This window comes from Ctenopharyngodon idella, chromosome 12 (assembly GCF_019924925.1).
Source record: "Ctenopharyngodon idella isolate HZGC_01 chromosome 12, HZGC01, whole genome shotgun sequence".
Taxonomy (NCBI): Eukaryota; Metazoa; Chordata; class Actinopteri; order Cypriniformes; family Xenocyprididae; genus Ctenopharyngodon; species Ctenopharyngodon idella.
Window position 1 is genome coordinate 30,762,769 of NC_067231.1, and position 17,448 is coordinate 30,780,216.

The 17,448-nt window shown below is 42.6% G+C and overlaps 2 protein-coding genes and 1 long non-coding RNA gene across 4 annotated transcripts; 2 read left to right on the forward strand and 1 right to left on the reverse strand.

The window, feature by feature from the left end:
- Positions 1–1,876: 1,876 nt before the first annotated feature.
- Positions 1,877–4,517, forward strand: slc18a3b (solute carrier family 18 member 3b). Its single transcript, XM_051913652.1, has one exon. It carries the CDS (start codon positions 2,704–2,706, stop codon positions 4,240–4,242), a length of 1,539 nt encoding a protein of 512 aa, XP_051769612.1. The 5' UTR covers positions 1,877–2,703; the 3' UTR covers positions 4,243–4,517.
- Positions 4,518–5,073: 556 nt separating this feature from the next.
- On the forward strand, positions 5,074–13,163 carry LOC127523200 (choline O-acetyltransferase-like). 2 transcript variants are annotated; one of them, XM_051913647.1, is made up of 15 exons: positions 5,074–5,113; positions 5,653–5,757; positions 6,468–6,659; positions 6,998–7,116; positions 7,910–7,963; positions 8,040–8,214; positions 8,840–9,017; positions 9,175–9,344; positions 9,586–9,686; positions 9,948–10,076; positions 10,193–10,315; positions 10,385–10,526; positions 10,635–10,697; positions 11,342–11,479; positions 11,568–13,160. In XM_051913647.1, exons 2-15 carry the CDS (start codon positions 5,707–5,709, stop codon positions 11,790–11,792), a joined length of 1,860 nt encoding a protein of 619 aa, XP_051769607.1. In that variant the 5' UTR covers positions 5,074–5,113; positions 5,653–5,706; the 3' UTR covers positions 11,793–13,160. The 2 variants fall into 2 exon arrangements, with proteins under 2 accessions (XP_051769607.1, XP_051769606.1); XM_051913646.1 differs by having other exon boundaries at positions 10,193–10,526; positions 11,568–13,163.
- Positions 5,621–6,486, reverse strand: LOC127523231 (uncharacterized). Its single transcript, XR_007932836.1, has 3 exons — positions 6,342–6,486; positions 5,873–5,911; positions 5,621–5,750 (listed from the first exon to the last, which is right to left on the reverse strand). It is a non-coding gene; the product is annotated as an uncharacterized LOC127523231 (long non-coding RNA).
- Positions 13,164–17,448: the final 4,285 nt, after the last annotated feature.

Consider the following 17,448-nt stretch of genomic DNA (forward strand, 5'->3'; position numbering starts at 1 on the left):
TACAGTGAGTGGTGTGTATAAAAAAAAAAGAGTAGAAAGTGTCAATAGTGTTAATGGTCAAGTGTTGAGAAAAAAGATTTCTTGAAAATGGATAAAGACTCAACTGCTTGATTTCTTAATAACTGATGTGATTCTCTGCAATATTGCAGTAATGATCTGGTCAGTGTCTTATGATTGATTGTTCAGATGCAATAATAGATGCAATAATAATGCCACATCTGCTTGTGTGGTGTCTGTAAAAGAATCAGTTTTATTTGGGTAAATGTTACAACACAATTTCTTGCAGATGTGTTTCATGGTATCTGAGGACGAAGGTCGGTTTGTTTAATCATTTGTTCCTGCTGCGCTCCAAACATACTGAGATGAAAAGACAGCGTGAGAAGAAGACATTCATACAAAACAACAATCTACTCCAGTGTTTGCCATATGAGTCACTATAACACATTTATTTATTGTGGTTCTACATCTATACAAGTTTTGGAGAATATTCATTTAATTGTAACATTACTGACAGATAATGAAATAATAAGTATATCACTCCTGTGGCCGCTTCTTTTCAGCATCTATTTCAGTTTGAGTTTGTTGTTTGAGTCAAACCTGTTTACTTGTAATACATGTGAACCCAGTGAAATATAATTGTAATCCTGAGCGGTTTTGTAAAGAAAAACGTTTTAGAAGATTTAAGTGTGATTTGGTTAAGATTATTTTGCAGCAACGCTAATCAGTTAAAGCAGATAATATAATTCTGAGCAAACTGAGACACATGAAGACACTCACCTGTGACGCTCGTTCATCTGAACACGTGATTGCTTCTGTCCCGTTATTTCCTGATAGAAACCGCCATCTAGCGGCCGAACTGGGCACTGCACCACTGATGACGCTGAGCTGATACAGATGCAGTTTGATCACTGTTCGTCTGGTTTGAGTTTCGAGCTTCTTGTAACCGCCATAAAGCAACATGCAGCATGTGACTGTTAGAAACTGTGTTCATGTCAGACAGGTTCACTCAAATATCACTTCTTAACTTTATTTAGTTATAGATAATGATCGAGTATTTGTTTTATTGTTAAATCACCACCGTTACGAAGAACTCTCAATAGTTATGCTTATCAATGTTTATTATTTATCATCTTTATTATTGTCGGAACAGGCCTATCATAGATCTGTAATGATGTGTCAGTAGTTTGAGACGAGGCTCGTGCAGGAACAGAAACAGCTCAATCAGACCGTTTATTATAAACGTCCAATAGATGTCAGTGTCGCGCCGCGGTTTAACGCCTCGCGCGAAGATCCGCTGAAACCACAAGAGTGTCTGAATAACAGAGAACACTGCGGTTCATGATTTATTATTTCACCAAGTACTTTCCAAAAGTTGATATCACCTTCTTATTGTCCTGAATCTTTTCTGTGAATTAAAATATTTAAATAGTAGTTGATGACTATATTTATTCGTCCTAATAATGGCGGTTAACCAGTTAACCACACTCTCACAGAAATACAGTCGCATAAAAATAAACTATAATAATTATCATTGTGTGTGTGTGTGTGTGTGTGTGTGTGTGTGTGTTATGAGGACACAAATTTGTGACATGGGTATTACACTGGTATTACAACGTAATAAAATGGCTTTAAAAACATTCTCAACAAAAAGGTTTAATAAAAATGTAAAAATGCAGGAGGTTTTCTGTGATGGGTAGAGTTAGTTTGGGGGAGAGAATATAGGCATAAAACCCCGTTTACACTTAGTAGTCTACATTATAAGGAAATAATAAGAATTAATAAGAAAACACTTAATAGTCTACATTATAACCTGATCTGATCTGGTGCTCATAGAATGTGTGTTTCTTGTTTCATATATTTATTATTTGTCCAGCATATAGATTCTTCGGATTTTTATCAGTCATTTAAACACGAGCTTGTTGAACTTCTGTTCTTAATATTATTTATTTTGGGTTCATTTTAAGTCAGCCATATAGTAATTTTTAAACAATAGTTGAGTTAAATAAAACTACCCAGCATGTCGGTCAAACATTTAACCCAACCACTGGGTCAAAACAACCCAATCACTGGGTTTGTCCATTTTCAACCCAACATTTTTAGAGTGTTTGGAAAACAGACTAAGAGCTGATCTGGAGTGAGTTAGGGCTCGTCCGAGAACTAGTTTTTTTTTTTTTTTGGTCATGTGATGATGATGTGGTCAGCGGACGTCCGTTTTTAGAATGAGCAGACGGACGCAGCTGGCTGGTGACCAGAGGGGACGCGCCGCAGACCCCTGGAGAGAAAACAGACAGAAGAAATGAGAAGAAACTGATATTGGCACACCTCTTAATTTGTGCCCACAGCAATCTACTATTTCTGATGGAAAGAAAAACTGATGTGAATGACCACAGGTGACAGTTATTGCGCGCACACGAGAGAGCGCAAACTCATGCGCGCGTAACAGGAGTGTAAATGGGGAAAAAGGCTCAGTAGAAATGGAAAGCTCAGGATTGTACCCGTGAATAGAAAAGACTAGCACGTCACCCATCAGAGGCGTGAAAGCAGCCAACAGACCGGACGCTGCCGAACCAAAGCGAACCGAGCGCGCGCGCCGGACACCAGGAAAGTTCGTGCGTAAAAGCCAGAAGCGCCGCTGCACATGAAGGGAATAAAATTACATTCTGAAGGACAGATATCTTGAGGGAAACGGGCATTTTGACAGTCATGGAATCAGCCGGGTCTGCCGGGTTGGCTCAATCAGCCGCCCTAAAGTTGTCCGAAATGGGCGAAAGAACTAAACAGCTTGGCAGCGCAATGCAAGACCCCGAGCGGCAGAGACGGATCATTCTGGTGATTGTTTGCGTCGCCCTTCTGCTGGACAACATGCTTTATATGGTGATCGTCCCGATCATTCCCGATTATCTCACAGATTTAGAGAACAAGCAAGTGTTGCGCACCCATGCCAACTCTTCACTGAGCAGAGCAACCAGGGAAAACCTGGACGTGCAGATAGGGGTGTTATTTGCGTCCAAGGCCATTCTGCAACTCATGGTGAACCCCTTCACGGGAACTTTCATTGACCGCGTTGGATATGACATCCCGCTGCTGATCGGACTTCTGGTCATGTTCGTTTCGACGTGTATATTCGCTTTCGCTGATAACTACGGGACGCTCTTCTTCGCGCGCAGCCTGCAGGGTCTCGGCTCGGCGTTTGCCGACACGTCCGGGATCGCGATGATTGCGGATAAATACACGGAGGAAGCGGAGAGGAGTCGCGCGCTTGGCATCGCGCTCGCCTTCATCTCGTTCGGGAGTCTCGTGGCGCCTCCGTTCGGCGGCATCCTGTATGAGTTCGCAGGTAAACGGGTCCCGTTCATAGTTCTGGCCTCCGTGTGCCTGGCAGACAGCGTTCTGGTCTTGACTGTGATCAAACCTTTTTCTAACAGGACGCGCGAGAACATGCCGGTCGGGACGCCCATTTACCGGCTCATGGTTGACCCGTACATCGCCGTGGTGGCGGGCGCTCTGACCGTCTGTAACATCCCGCTGGCGTTCCTCGAACCCACCATCGCCAACTGGATGGAGAGCACAATGAACGCCTCGGAGTGGGAGATGGGTCTCATCTGGCTGCCCGCGTTCTTCCCTCACGTGTTGGGCGTTTATGTCACTGTCCGACTGGCCGCAAAGTACCCGGACCTGCAGTGGTTCTACGGCGCCCTCGGTATGGTCATAATAGGGGCCAGCTCCTGCACTGTGCCCGCTTGCAAAACCTTCGGCCAGCTAATGTTTCCCCTGTGCGGCATCTGCTTCGGCATCGCGCTGGTGGACACGGCACTGCTGCCCACTCTGGCCTTCCTGGTGGACGTGCGTCACGTGTCCGTCTATGGAAGCGTTTATGCCATCGCAGACATCTCGTACTGTGTCGCCTACGCTATGGGGCCTGTCGTAGCGGGTCAGATCGTGCACAACCTGGGCTTCGTTCAGCTGAACCTTGGCATGGGGCTGGTCAATGTGCTTTACGCGCCGGCCCTGCTGCTGCTCCGCCACGTGTGCCAGCTGAAGCCGTCCTACTCGGAGAGAAACGTGCTGCTGGAGGAAGGGCCGACGGGACTGTACGACACTATTCAGATGGAGGAGCGCAAACTCAAGCGAAAGGGCTTGTGCGTCACGACGACTAACGCGCTTCCCGTGGACGAAAACGGGTTCTTCGAGCGCTCCAAATCGTACTCGGAGGAGGAATCGTCTGGACCCGAGTTCACTTAACCCTGGCCGCCCTGCAGAGGCGCATCTGACACGACGCGTTTATTTTAGTGAGCCAGAGATTATATCGCAAACATTCAGCGTCTGATGTGCAATATTTATTCCTCAGTCATGACTGTGTCGCTCAGAGAAGTGTTCTGCTTACCTCGTCCTTTTAATTTAAATAGAAACTACTGGGCTCTGAGCGACAGTGTCTCTATAGTGTGTAGATGTGAGTAGATGAAGTGCGTGATGTAACTGAACAAAACCCAAATAAAAACAGTGCTCATATTTCCGTACATATGCCTTTTTATTGACTGAATCAATAAATATGACAATGAAATAACTTATTTAATATCTTCAGATTCTTAAAATTCTTCAAAAGGATTATGAAGGTCGAGGGATTTTGAATTCGTGTGGGTTTCATTATTTCGAACTGAAACGAAATATATAATTGTGAACTGTTAATGTGAGACCAGATATGAGACTAATTTAAAGCCAAAATATATAAAAAATAGCCTACTATTTACCTCATATATATTTTCCACACGACAAAAAATACAAATAGATTCACCGTTCATCATCTAACATGATGAAAACAAACTGTGTATTAATCAGTATGTGTGCTATTAATTGCATATAAACAAAATCAGAAAATCTTGCTATACAAACAGCATAAAATATTTTGTCAAATAAAACCTAAATTGGCGGAAGGGATGAAAGAGCCGCAGCTGGAAACACCTGGAGGAGCATCAGTGTGTGTGACGGGCGCGGATGGGCGGAGTCACGAGTCACGGACACACGGACACTGTCCGCGCGCGACGGACCGACTGAAAGACAGTTGAAGCGCCGCTGGAGCGACAGACGCGTGACAGGACAGAACCTGATGGGACAGGTGAGCGCGTTCATTCCTCTCTGTACAACTTCTGTAGAAAAGTTTATAAAGGAAGGATTTGTATTTGCATTAATGTATTTGTGGCATAGTTTTCCTCCAGTACTTTTGCACTTCTGTGTACACCTGACTTAAGCTGCCATTGCTTATTCTATGGATTTAAGGTTTTCTTTTTTTTTTAATAAGCACAGAAAGCAGTGAAGTTGTGCATGTTTTAGCCCGATGTCAGTGTTTTATCATCACAGCAGCCGATCGTTCAGAAAAGAGCCTCTGGTTTAGTCTAATTCTCCTACGCCTCAGTTTTCTACTCAATCAATTACACTAAACTGAAACGAAACTGAGTAAAACACTCTAATTACTCCCACTTCTGATGAACTTTATTTATGAAAGCGTTCAGGTCCATCCATCACACTAAAACAATTGCAATCTGTAATAGAAATTTGTCTAATCATTATCTGAACATTTTCATGGGGATGTTGCATTTGGTTATTCCTAAAATAGTTGAAATGTAATGATGTCTCTGGCTAAATGCCCCTGTTTAGGGGTGATCGACAGTCTCCACAGGAGGAATCAGACATCTGTTGATCCAGGAGCTGATGATGCCCGTCCTGAAGAGAGAAGCAGCTGAAGCCCGCAGCGACTGCAATGTAAGCGAACAAATATGGAGTCAGGTTATCATTATTATTGCTGCTGTTTGTTGTCGTTAACAAAAAAAGACAAATTAAGTCCTCTTCTGTGCCGAGCTCTTGATAACATCCTGACCTGTTTTCAGCTGTTCTTCAGTGGTTTTTGTTGAAGGACCTGAAACATGAATCACAGACACACGTGATGCAGATGGATTTCAGTATCGTTGATTCCTTCAGATTCTAAACAACACTTTCATAGTTGTCAGACTCAGGAGCTAATGTTTATTGATCACAGTAGAGTTTTTTTTTTTTCTGTTTCTGTCCTATTTCTGACAGAATAATTATACAAATGATTACAAAATGTACATTTTCTACTATTTTAAAGAAGGTAAATCTAAAGCAAGAAACTCTCAAATGCTATAAATAATAAATCTGAATAATATTTTAAGAAATTCTGTTTCTGAATTATATTGGTTAATCAAAATAGTATTTTTGACCAGCAAGAAATTCTTTTACAGTCTTTTCTCCATTTGTCTTAAAGCTATTCCTATAAATTATTAAAGAGAGAGATGAAAACATCAGAGGGACGCTTAACAATTCCTCACTCATTAATGTTGTTCCACCTCAGGGCAGATCCGCTGGGCCGAAAACATCGCATGTAATGTCCATCTCTTTAGATCTGTTTCTGCTGGATTGTGATGAATAGATTTCACGCTTCTTCTCTTCTTTAGATGCTGCCCAAAGTCCCTGTTCCAGACCTGCAGCTCACGCTGGACGCCTACCTGAGATCCGTGCAACACCTCGTGTCCAAGACACAGTTCCGGAAAACCAAAGCCATAGTGGAGACCTTCGGCAAACCTGGAGGTGTTGGGGAAAAACTGCAAAAACAGCTGCTAGAGAAGAGAGAAAAGACTGAGAACTGGGTACAAATACAAACACGTCTTACAGAGCTTCAGACTTCATTCAGCATCAGAGAATGACACTGCTGATCTATAACTCACTGCGGCACCACCCATTCATTATTAAAGTCCTATTAAAACTGAAAAATAACCAGTAACTGATCTGTGGCTATTGATCCGGAAACATCGTGGCTTTTAATGTGACAGCAGCACTTGATAGATAATAGCACTTTATTAAAATAATATTTTATTGTGTTTTTTTTCCCTCTTTCTCTTCCAAAGACAATGTTCAGGCCTGAACTGAGGTTAATTAAAGTTCAGGAAATGACGTGCGAGGTGATGTTCTGCTCTGTTTGTCTCAGGTGTACGACGTCTGGCTGGAAGACATGTATCTGAAGAACAGACTCGCGCTGCCTGTGAACTCCAGTCCTGCGCTGGTTTTCCCCAAACAATCCTTCAGAGACGTTAAAGACTCTCTCATGTGAGTAAATAAAGAGCACAAATTAATTCACGCACACATAACGTTAATGAAATTCATGCAGCATCTGTTTCCTCGTGGCCGTCGAGCGCTGCATCTCCTCCAGTTGTTCTGTGTTTGTACAGAATACAGAATCACTTCTCAACTCACAGTAGTTGACATACAGCATGTTTAACAACGTTATATTAGCGGCAACTAGTGTTTCAAGTGGTTCAGCGTGTGTGTGTGTGTGTGAGTGCTCAACATGAGAAGAAACACGAGTTTAAGAAACAGCGACTGAATTTACCTCATTTTGCCGAATGTCGACATCAAGATCCTGTGATGTGATTCACGACAGCAGAGAGACAGACATGTTTGTTTTTGTGAATTGTGGGGCATTCCATAGGCATGATGGTTTTTATACTGTACAAACTGTATTTTCTCTCCCCCTACACTACCCCTACCCCTAACCCTACCCATCACAGGAAACTGTGCACATTTTTACTTTCTCAAAAAAACTAATTCTGTATGATTTATAAGCCTTTTGAAAAATGGGGACATGGAGTAATGTCCTCATAAGTCACCCTCTCCTTGTAATACCTATGTCATTATACACATTTGTGTCCTGATATGTCACAAACACACACACACACACACACACACACACACACACACTTACCCAGTAGGTCAGTAATGAGGGAGTCTGGTGATTTGGGCTGAAGGGTTGGAAGGGTACGTGTCTCCATCTCCGTCTGTCTCTGTGATCTGGTCATTTAAACAGATGTTAAACTGACGTTTGTCTCTTGTGTTTGTCCAGGTTTGCTGCTCGTCTCATTCTCAGTGTTTCTCAGTACAAGACTATGGTGGACGGGTAAATCAGCGTCCTTCACTGAATTCACTGACGGGTTTCGTCTGCATGAACATGATGAGCGTTGTATGTGTTACAGGAAGACTCTGCCGGCGGACGTTGCTCGCGGTCAGAAGGCCGACGCTCCGCTCTGTATGGATCAGTACAAGCGTCTCTTCAGCTCTTACAGACGGGCCGGACTGGAACAGGACACGCTCATCACAGCGGACGGCTCATCTGACAGCGGACACGTCATTGTGGCCTGTAAAAATCAGGTGTGTGGTTTTGTGGTTACACCAGCAGTGCTGCTGAATTCATCGGTCATGTTTGTTGGGTGAGATGATCGCTTTGTTACAGTCGAGAAAAGGCCATATCTGGTCCTGATTCTACCAGAATCACACTCACAGGATATCTGCGGTCACCTTCATCTGATCCAGCTAATCACGGTCGAAACGGAGGCTGGAGAGGCTCTTAAATTAACTGCAGGTCCATCGACAGACACTCTTCAGCATCCTGCAGACGTCAAGCTGGGCGAACCGAGCGCTGCGGTCTTGAGGGTCGTTTACCTGGAAACGAGTCAGGAAGCGTCTCTAATGAGGTCCGGTCTGAAAACTCAATAACCCAATCAGAGCTGTGGAGCCGCGGGGAGCCGCTGTTTGTGTTCGTCCCGCTGAGCCCACGACTGCACTAAACCAGCACAAAAATCACTGAACAAACAATAAAACGGTGCTAGTTAGCTAATATTACATCCAATAAAACACAATACTAACTGTTTTTTAATTAGCATATAAGGAGCATTTATGTAAGAGCTGATTTCAGTCAAAGCTCAGTAAGTGTCACACATCAGTCCCTCTCCAGAGAAGTGTAGGTTAAACTCGTGCGTCTCGTTCATGTTCTCAGTTCTTCACGCTGAATCTGACAGAAGGATCCTGCAGACTGAACGAGGCTGATGTTCAGGCTCAGCTGCAGTGGATCTACGAGCAGACGCTGAACGCAGGGCAGAAGCAGCCGGCCGTGGGACTGCTGACTTCCGACGGCCGGACAGACTGGGCTGCAGCCAGAGACCAGCTGCTCAAAGGTCCAGCGCAACACACATGGACACGGTGGTAATAGCTAGAAAGACAGAGTAACCCTCAGGTCTCTTAGCCAAATTTCACAGTTAACCAGAAGGTGAAATCATGTTTCCCATGATCCTGTGCATAACAGACATATGACATCTGCATAACTGACAACAGATCCAGTGAACAGAGAGTCAGTGGAGGTGATGGAGCGCTGCATGTGTGTCGTCTGTCTGGACGATCCCACGGGACTCGAGCCCAGCGACGCTAACAGAGCTGCACTGATGCTGCACGGTGGAGGTCCTGATAAAAATGGGGCAAACCGCTGGTACGACAAACCCCTGCAGGTAAAACAATAAATGAAAGTACTCTAAAGATGCTGTGTGTGATGTTTCAGAGGTTCTGGTGTTTCAGTTTAATGTTCAGAGCCAAACACTGCGACTCAATCAAAGACGCGAGTCTGTTTGGTTGAATTTTTGAAACTTTGGCTTATTTTGCAGTTCTGTTTGTTAATACACTTCGTCTTCAAAAGCTGCATGAACGCCAGTGGAAGCACTGATGATGTCATGGAAGTGTGTTTTGTTTCAGTTCGTGGTCGGTGCCGATGGTGTGTGTGGGGTCGTGTGCGAGCACTCGCCGTTCGAGGGGATCGTTCTGGTGCAGTGCACTGAACACGTCCTGAAACACATGTGCGTCATCAACACCAGTGAACCAGCTGATCACACACTTCACAAACTGAAGCTCTTTCTGCTAACTAAAGGATGAAGTTACTTTTTGAAGCTCTGAGCAAATTTGAGAAGATTCTCTTTTGACTTTCTTCTCAGAGCTATTTATAATAATAATGTTTAAAATATGTTTCAGCCAGGTGATGCAACAACAACTGCACAAACAGTCAGAATGTGAGCTCGATCAGCTCATTTTTTGAATGAACCGACCTCTCGTCCCTGCAGACGGAGCAGCTCCTGTAAGCCGAGCTCCAGTCAGAGCACGTCTGAACTTCCTCATCCACGCAGATTAGTGTGGAAATGTTCCGCTCGGATCCAAAGTGCGCTGGCCTCGTCCGCAGATCACCTGCAAAGGTGAGGCAGAAAACTCACAGGAGAAAATCGGGTTGCAGGCTGAAGCAGGTTTTATAATGCAGTGACTTCAGCACTGGTTTGATTGACACTCTGAATGCTCTTCATTCCCCCTCTAGACTCGTGAGGAATCTCGACATGAGTGTTTTCACATTCACAGCTCATGGGAAGGAGTTGATCAAACGTCAGAAGATGAGTCCAGACGCGTACATACAGCTGGCTCTACAGCTGGCCTTCTACAGGTACAGACGCTGCCACCCGTTTTACACTCTCTTTGCTGGACTGTATGTCGTCTTGTTTTTTTTGTGCAGATGTCACAGAAGGCCCGTCTCCACCTACGAGAGCGCTTCTCTCCGTCGCTTCCGGCAGGGACGCGTGGACAACATCCGCTCGGCCACTCCGGAGGCTTTGGTGTTCGCCAAGGCCATGACAGATGGCAGAACATCCATTCAGGTTACACATTTTTCCTTCCATTACGACATCGTCTCTCTCCTTTATTTTCTGCCATAAACACAACAAAACAATGAATATCTGACATTAAACTCACACACTTCATTCCAGGACACCGAGAAGATGGAGAAACTGCGAGCAGCTATAGAAGCTCAGACACAAATCACAGCTCTGGTGAGGGAGTACAGGTGTCTGACGTCAGTCCCGTCTCTTTCATGTGTGTGCTGACCAGTGCTGGGCAAAGTTACTTTTAGAAGTAATGCATTACGATATTGCGTTACTCGCTAAAGAAGCTAGTAATTGTTGCTTTTTATGTAAAGTAATGTGTTACAATACTTTTGCATTACTTTTTCTCATCTTTGTTTTTTAATAACAAAAAAAAAAATTCTAATATTGGCAAATGTGAAAGCCCTTTAACACCACCGGTGAAATGAATAAGGAAAAGCAGATTCACACCTGTACAGTAGAGGGCGCAGCTCAAACAAACCTATCAGCTGTGCTGCCGTTCTGGATCGCAGGAGAAGTAAAGAAGTAAATGTCTGCTCACATTTAGTCTAGAACTACAATACCCATCATGCTCACACACGACGCCTCTGCGCTTACTCACGATTCTCTCAACATGGCGACAGAAGAGCTGTCAGTCAATACATGGGAAAACAAAGTAACTTGCGTTACTTATTTGAAAAAGTAGCTCAGATATTTGATTTTAATTTAAAAATGTTACTTTACTAGTTACTTGAAAAAAGTAATCTGATCTCGTTCCTTGTAACGCGTTACGCCCAACACTGGAGCTGACGATCCGTTTCACTCGTCTGCAGGCCGTCGCAGGGATGGGGACGGACAATCACTTACTAGGACTACGTGAAACGGCCAAGGAGATGAAAATGAAGACGCCAGACATTTTCTCTGATGAAACGTACCACATCAGTAACCATTTCATCCTGTCAACTAGTCAGGTAAGACCACCGACCGATCAGAACCAAGCATTTCAGGTCGTTTATCAGTGCTGGTTTGCAGTATGCTGTATGATGTTTGTCCTTCCAGGTTCCCACGACAGAAGAGATGTTTTGTTGCTACGGTCCAGTGGTTCCCAACGGTTACGGCGTGTGCTACAACCCGCAGCCCGATCGCATGCTGTTCTGTGTGTCCAGTTTCAGAGAGAGTAAAGAAACCTGTTCAGGGCTGTTTGTGAGGGCGCTGGACGAGGGACTGCAGGACATGATGCGTCTGTGCACTAAACACACAGATCACAGCAACAGAGCAGAATAACACCATCAGAGTCTGAGACATCAGTGGAAGAACAACACAGTCCGAGTCGAGTCAGCTTCATTTCTACAGCGCTTTATACAGCACAGTTCATTTATAGATCGCTATATCTACAGAACAGATAGTTTCAAAGCAGCTTCACAGTGATAAACAGGGAAATTACAGAATGCAAACAGAATTCAGTCGTGGTGTGGAGCAGCTCTAAAAGACAACAGCAGCTTGATGACTGTAATGTGAATATTCCTCACAGCTCGGTTTTAGACATATATGTTGGAATACTTCATGTCTTTAACCAGACACAAATGTTTGGTATGACTGAAGGAAACGCTGGTGAAATTTTTTTTTTTTTTACTGTCTGTGAACTAAATTATTGGACATTAGATTTTAATTTATTATATTTATTATGCTATTATAAAAATTGCTATTTTCAAAGCAACAATAACCAGTACTGTAAATTATTACTGTAAAATTAGTCCATTTAAAAAAGTAATTTGATTATATTTCCATTAATATAAAAAAACTAAAGAATGTTCACGCTACTTTCTGAATCTAAATCTCTCTGACTGGAGTAACAAATAAAAGTAATGTCAAAGATTGTCTATTTCATACATATACTACTGAATATACTGGCATGTGTATATACATACCATATATATGTTAAACATACATATAAAATAGTATAAGTAAAAAAAGTTCATCAAAAAAACTAAAGTACGTATAAGTTTACATGTTATTCGGTAGTCTGTAAAACACACTTTAGGAGAATACTGCTAATATTACTACGATTAATCAAACACACATACACAAAATACAGTAAAATATACTTCATGTACTGCAATTAATGATGCACTTCCAGAACTTAAACATACTTAATCTCAAAGATAACTGCATATGAATGTGAAGAAGATTCACTGTCTTTATTACAGTATGTGGATGTACTGTCTATGTATGTCTGTGTGTGGTATATATATATATATATATACATATGTGTGTGTGTGTGTGTGTGTGTGTGCGCAATAAATTCAGTTAAAGTTCAATATGTTAAACACTGTGAAGTAGATTATAAATATTTGCACTAGAGACATGAAAAATTAGAGACATATGCACTAATAATCATCGTCAATATGTTTAATATCTGTTCCTGTGAGTAAATACTGTTATTTATGGATTATATTGATGTCTGATGGATTCCTTCTTTACTGTATTTGTGACAATATGTCAGCTGAATAAAAAGTCAGTGCGCATAAAAATGTATTTTTGTAAGTTCAATGCATTTTACTCATGTATAATGTTTGCCACTGTATGTTACTGTATTATTGTGTGTTGAGTTAATAACTGATGGAGATTCAGAGCTGTCAGTCATATGAGACAAATAAATAAAAAATCAATTTAAATGAATAAACTGGATTTTATTGCATAACTGATAAAGTTCTGAAGTGTCATTAGTCAATAACTGACGTTCACTTACAGAGAGAAACTTCTAGAAAATCACTGCTGACACACACACACACACACACACACACACACACACACGTTTGTTTTTGTGAATTGTGGGGCATTCCATAGGAGTAATGGTTTTTATACTGTACAAACTGTATTTTCTCTCCCCCTACACTACCCCTAACCCTAACCCTACCCATCACAGGAAACTGTGCACATTTTTACTTTCTCACAAAAACTCATTCTGTATGATTTATAAGCCTTTTGAAAAATGGGGACATGGAGTAATGTCCTCATAAGTCACCCTCTCCTTGTAATTCCTATGTCATAAGTCAACACACACGCTCTCTCACACACTCTCTCACACACACACACACACACGCTCTCTCACACACACTCTCTCTCTCACACACACACACGCTCTCTCACACACTCTCTCACACACACGCTCTCTCACACACACTCTCTCACACACACACACACACACACTCTCTCACACACACACACACACACACACACACACAGAAAAAATACAGAAGACATTAGTGAAAGTCAATAGATTTCTGATCATCCAAAAGTAACAAGTCTTTATTATTACACAGCTGTAACTCAGAAAATCAAGCAGAATTTTGCATATAGACTAATATGCAAACTAGTTTAGTTTAGCTTAACATCTAAGCGTGTTGAATGTCACCTTGTACATGCGGTTTTGTTTCCAGAAGGACCGGTGAACCGCATCAGCCAATCAGACTGCAGCTGGTGATTTCAGCAAGCAACTGTCATTCCAGCATGTGATACACATCCGCTGCTTTTTGGATGAACTGCTGATATAAAAAGTCTTTCCTGCTGAAGATCAGCGTTTATTCAATATCTGTGTAACACAAGCAGGTTTGAAGTTTAATCCACTGATGATCAACATATTTTCCTCATGTTCACTCCTAAAAAATAAAGGTTAAAAAAGGTGGTTTTCGCAGTGATGCAATAGAAGAACCATTTTTGGTTCCCAAAATAACTTTCAATAATCAAAACATTTTTTTCTTAATCTAAATAATAATCTAAAGAAGACTATAAAGAACCTTTTGTGGAACGGAAAGTTTCCATGGATGTTAAAGGTTCTTCATGGAAGCATAAATCCCAATAAAGAAGCTTCATTTTTAAGAGGTTATTCTGTGAAATGAAGTCATTCCTCAGTATTCCTCAGGAATCAGTATTCAGCTCCTGACATTTTAAAAGATAAAATGATTCTGAATGCGACAGCATTGTTCCCTCGTTCTTAAAATCTTTCAATTAAAGCGAAGAGCAGAAAAATGTTTTCATTATAAAGTGCTTCTCATAATGACCGCGCTGGCATTTGTGAGGAAGATGTCAGTACCTGTCTTCCTCTGGCACACGGTTTTAAGAGTCTAATTGGCCGAGGAAGAGAGGCGCGTTTGCTAATGATACTGAAAACATGGCAGTCAGAGAAGGACTCGTCCTGCACTGCTCCGTCATTCTCCCTAATGAAGCTCCGACTCCAAACTTTAGTTTAAAGTGGCTGAATCGGCAGAACTGCTCCATGAGTCTGTCGACCCGTTTACTCAAATCCATCCAATCCATTTCATCTCTTTACATTAAAGACTGAAATGAAGTGGTCAGAATGAAGGGAGAGATGATGAACAGACATCAGAACAACAGACAACAAATGTCATTAAAGCATAACCTTCATTTGAACTCAAACATGGATGACGAACAGTCGAGTAAAGCGAGTTCTGTAACAATCGGTCTCGGCCTCTTCAGGCCACTGTATAAGATGAATGGTTTAGAAACGGCTGCCCACTGTTGATATACGCGATTACATGAGCCATTCATCATAGTAAAATCTGCCACATTAAATCAATGTTGAGCTGCTTCTGTTCAAGGCTGTTGGAGTTAAAGGTCAGCCGTGTTTTCATTCAGCTGTCTGCCGGATGTCTCCGACTTTATATCAACCCTGATGCGACGGCCGGCGTTTTGCCCTTCCCCTCACTAAAACAGCCAGCGGTTCAACTTCAGTCTCTCTGCAGTAATGTAAAAAACCCTCAGAGTTTAGCCCATGTGAGGTAGATACTGTAGTCTTTCAGTAAGAATAGATTTACCGTAAGTAGAAGGAACCTCTCTTCTTCTTTGGCATCTGTGTGTAACGAAGTCTCAAGCAGTTCAGACGAATCTACATGTTCACACAAGATTTCTACTGGGAAATCTGCAGTGCATGAACAGATGCAGACTGGAGGCAGAAAGCAGGATATCTGGTGATTTTTAGATCAATAAGCAATTTACGTTGATCCAGAAAAGGTTTCCAGCACTTCAGGCCTGATTTATGAGGCGCCGCGGCCCGAACACACGCCGCGGGCTCCGGATCGACGCCGGGTCGAGGCGAGTCTCACCGGATCAACATGCTCAACAAATGTTTCAACAATATAGACACAAAGCAAACAATATGAAAGATTTTATGAGAAAAAAAAAACAATTACTAACCTTTTCTGTGTAAAGTTACCAGTGTTACAACTTCATTGGCATCAAAACTGATAAGTACAACATTACAGCCGAAATAATGCAGATTAGAGCTGGACGTTAGGCAGATGATCCGAACGTTATGAAAATCATTGGCTTCCAGTGTTTCTTTAAGAATGGAATCGGTTCTGTTTTCCCAACCCAAGTGAGACAGACACTAAAGCGGGACATTATATAAATCATGTTCACTCAGGTGCTTCACATGATCCGTATAAATTGTTTGCACCAGGGTTCCCTGAGATACTACTTTTCATTTTCATATTTCCCATGGAGTCACAGAGGAAAGGGTTTTCTCTACAAGATTGTCTCTGTCTCCAAACCAGCTGACGGACGGCTTTCACTGATGTTTTCAACTCGAGGAATCGAAGCGGTTTTGTGTGGTTAACATCTTCTCAGGAGATTCAGCCATGCGGATGCAAAACACAATGACTACTTACACTGTGGTGCGTTTTTATGCCTTTCTTCACGAACCATTAAAGCGCTCCTGAAAGCACACAGTCAATCTGCACAGCTTCAAGCAAGAGTCCGTCTGTAGAGAAGGAAAGGCCGGCGGCCGGACAGCATTCATGCTTTTATTGGACTCGCTGCTGTGGGACTGGAGTCTCTCTTGCTCTCGGTACTGAAGGCAGGATCAGGGTCACAGTACACTACATTACAGCCGCTCTTCATTCTTACATCTGTTTAATCACCTACACTGTGAACGGGGCGTCACATCATGTGTTGATTCTCATACACAGCTGAATGAACTAAAGGAGACGAAATGAGTGAATAGTGAGAAGTGCCGCGAATCTGACCTGTAAGACTAACTTTCATTAGTTCCTTTCAGCTGTTAAAGCGGTTCCTGACCAGGTGAAAACACTATTGCTGTGAAATTTATCAGATAAAATGGAATCGTTCTTTTCCCTTTAAAGAATCTAATGAAGCAGATCTGCGGCCTATTTTCAGCTCTATGACCTGAAGAGACTCTTGCGTTCAGACTCACATTTGCACTTCAAATGCAGGAGAAACTGAATTAATGCAAAATGAAGAAATGAAACAGCCACGAGATTCATCGGGTGTTTCTGCCCTTCAGGAAACAGAATTCCCAGCAGTCTCTCCGAACCATTTGAAAATCTCTTTCTCTATTTGTCTGATGAAAGGAAATGAATGTATGTCGTCCCGAGGCCTTCGGAAGAAGAAAACATGATTATCAGAAAAGATATGAGAGAGGAATCACTTATTAAATGATGCACAATAATTCACGACACTGGAAGGCTTGATGTCAGTCACTGAATCCAAACAGACGCTGGTCTGAAAACACAGAACAAAAACGCAGTAAGTGCCATGATAAAATGTTTATTTGCATGTGACCATGTTTTTAATACCATATCACATGGACTACGTCATTTCTTTGGTATTCTTTGCAGTATGCTGGTTCCATGTAAATTAGCTGCATGGCAATCATTGAGTAACAGGCTGTTTTTTGTGTTACCTCACCTGATGGAGGAAAGGTCTGCACAGTCCCGTTTCTCTGAAGATATTGTGCAGAAACGAGGCTTGAAGCGACTGAGCCCAGCGGCTCGTTACCTCTGACAGCTCTGTAACGAGCAGCGCTGCGGCTTTAAGACCCTGGAGCTCCTGCTGACAGACAGCAGGGCCTGATTGCGGAGCTGCACCGTGAGGCCCGCGGGCACTTGCTTTTCTTCTATAA

Excerpts from the sequence above, each read along its gene's own strand:
- slc18a3b (XM_051913652.1), top strand. The coding sequence starts at position 2,704 with ATGGAATCAGCCGGGTCTGCCGGGTTGGCTCAATCAGCCGCCCTAAAG.
- LOC127523200 (XM_051913646.1), top strand. The coding sequence starts at position 5,707 with ATGATGCCCGTCCTGAAGAGAGAAGCAGCTGAAGCCCGCAGCGACTGC. Across the intron at positions 6,660-6,997 it reads GAGAAAAGACTGAGAACTGG|GTGTACGACGTCTGGCTGGA; the intron begins GTACAAATACAA and ends TGTTTGTCTCAG. Across the intron at positions 7,117-7,909 it reads GACGTTAAAGACTCTCTCAT|GTTTGCTGCTCGTCTCATTC; the intron begins GTGAGTAAATAA and ends GTGTTTGTCCAG.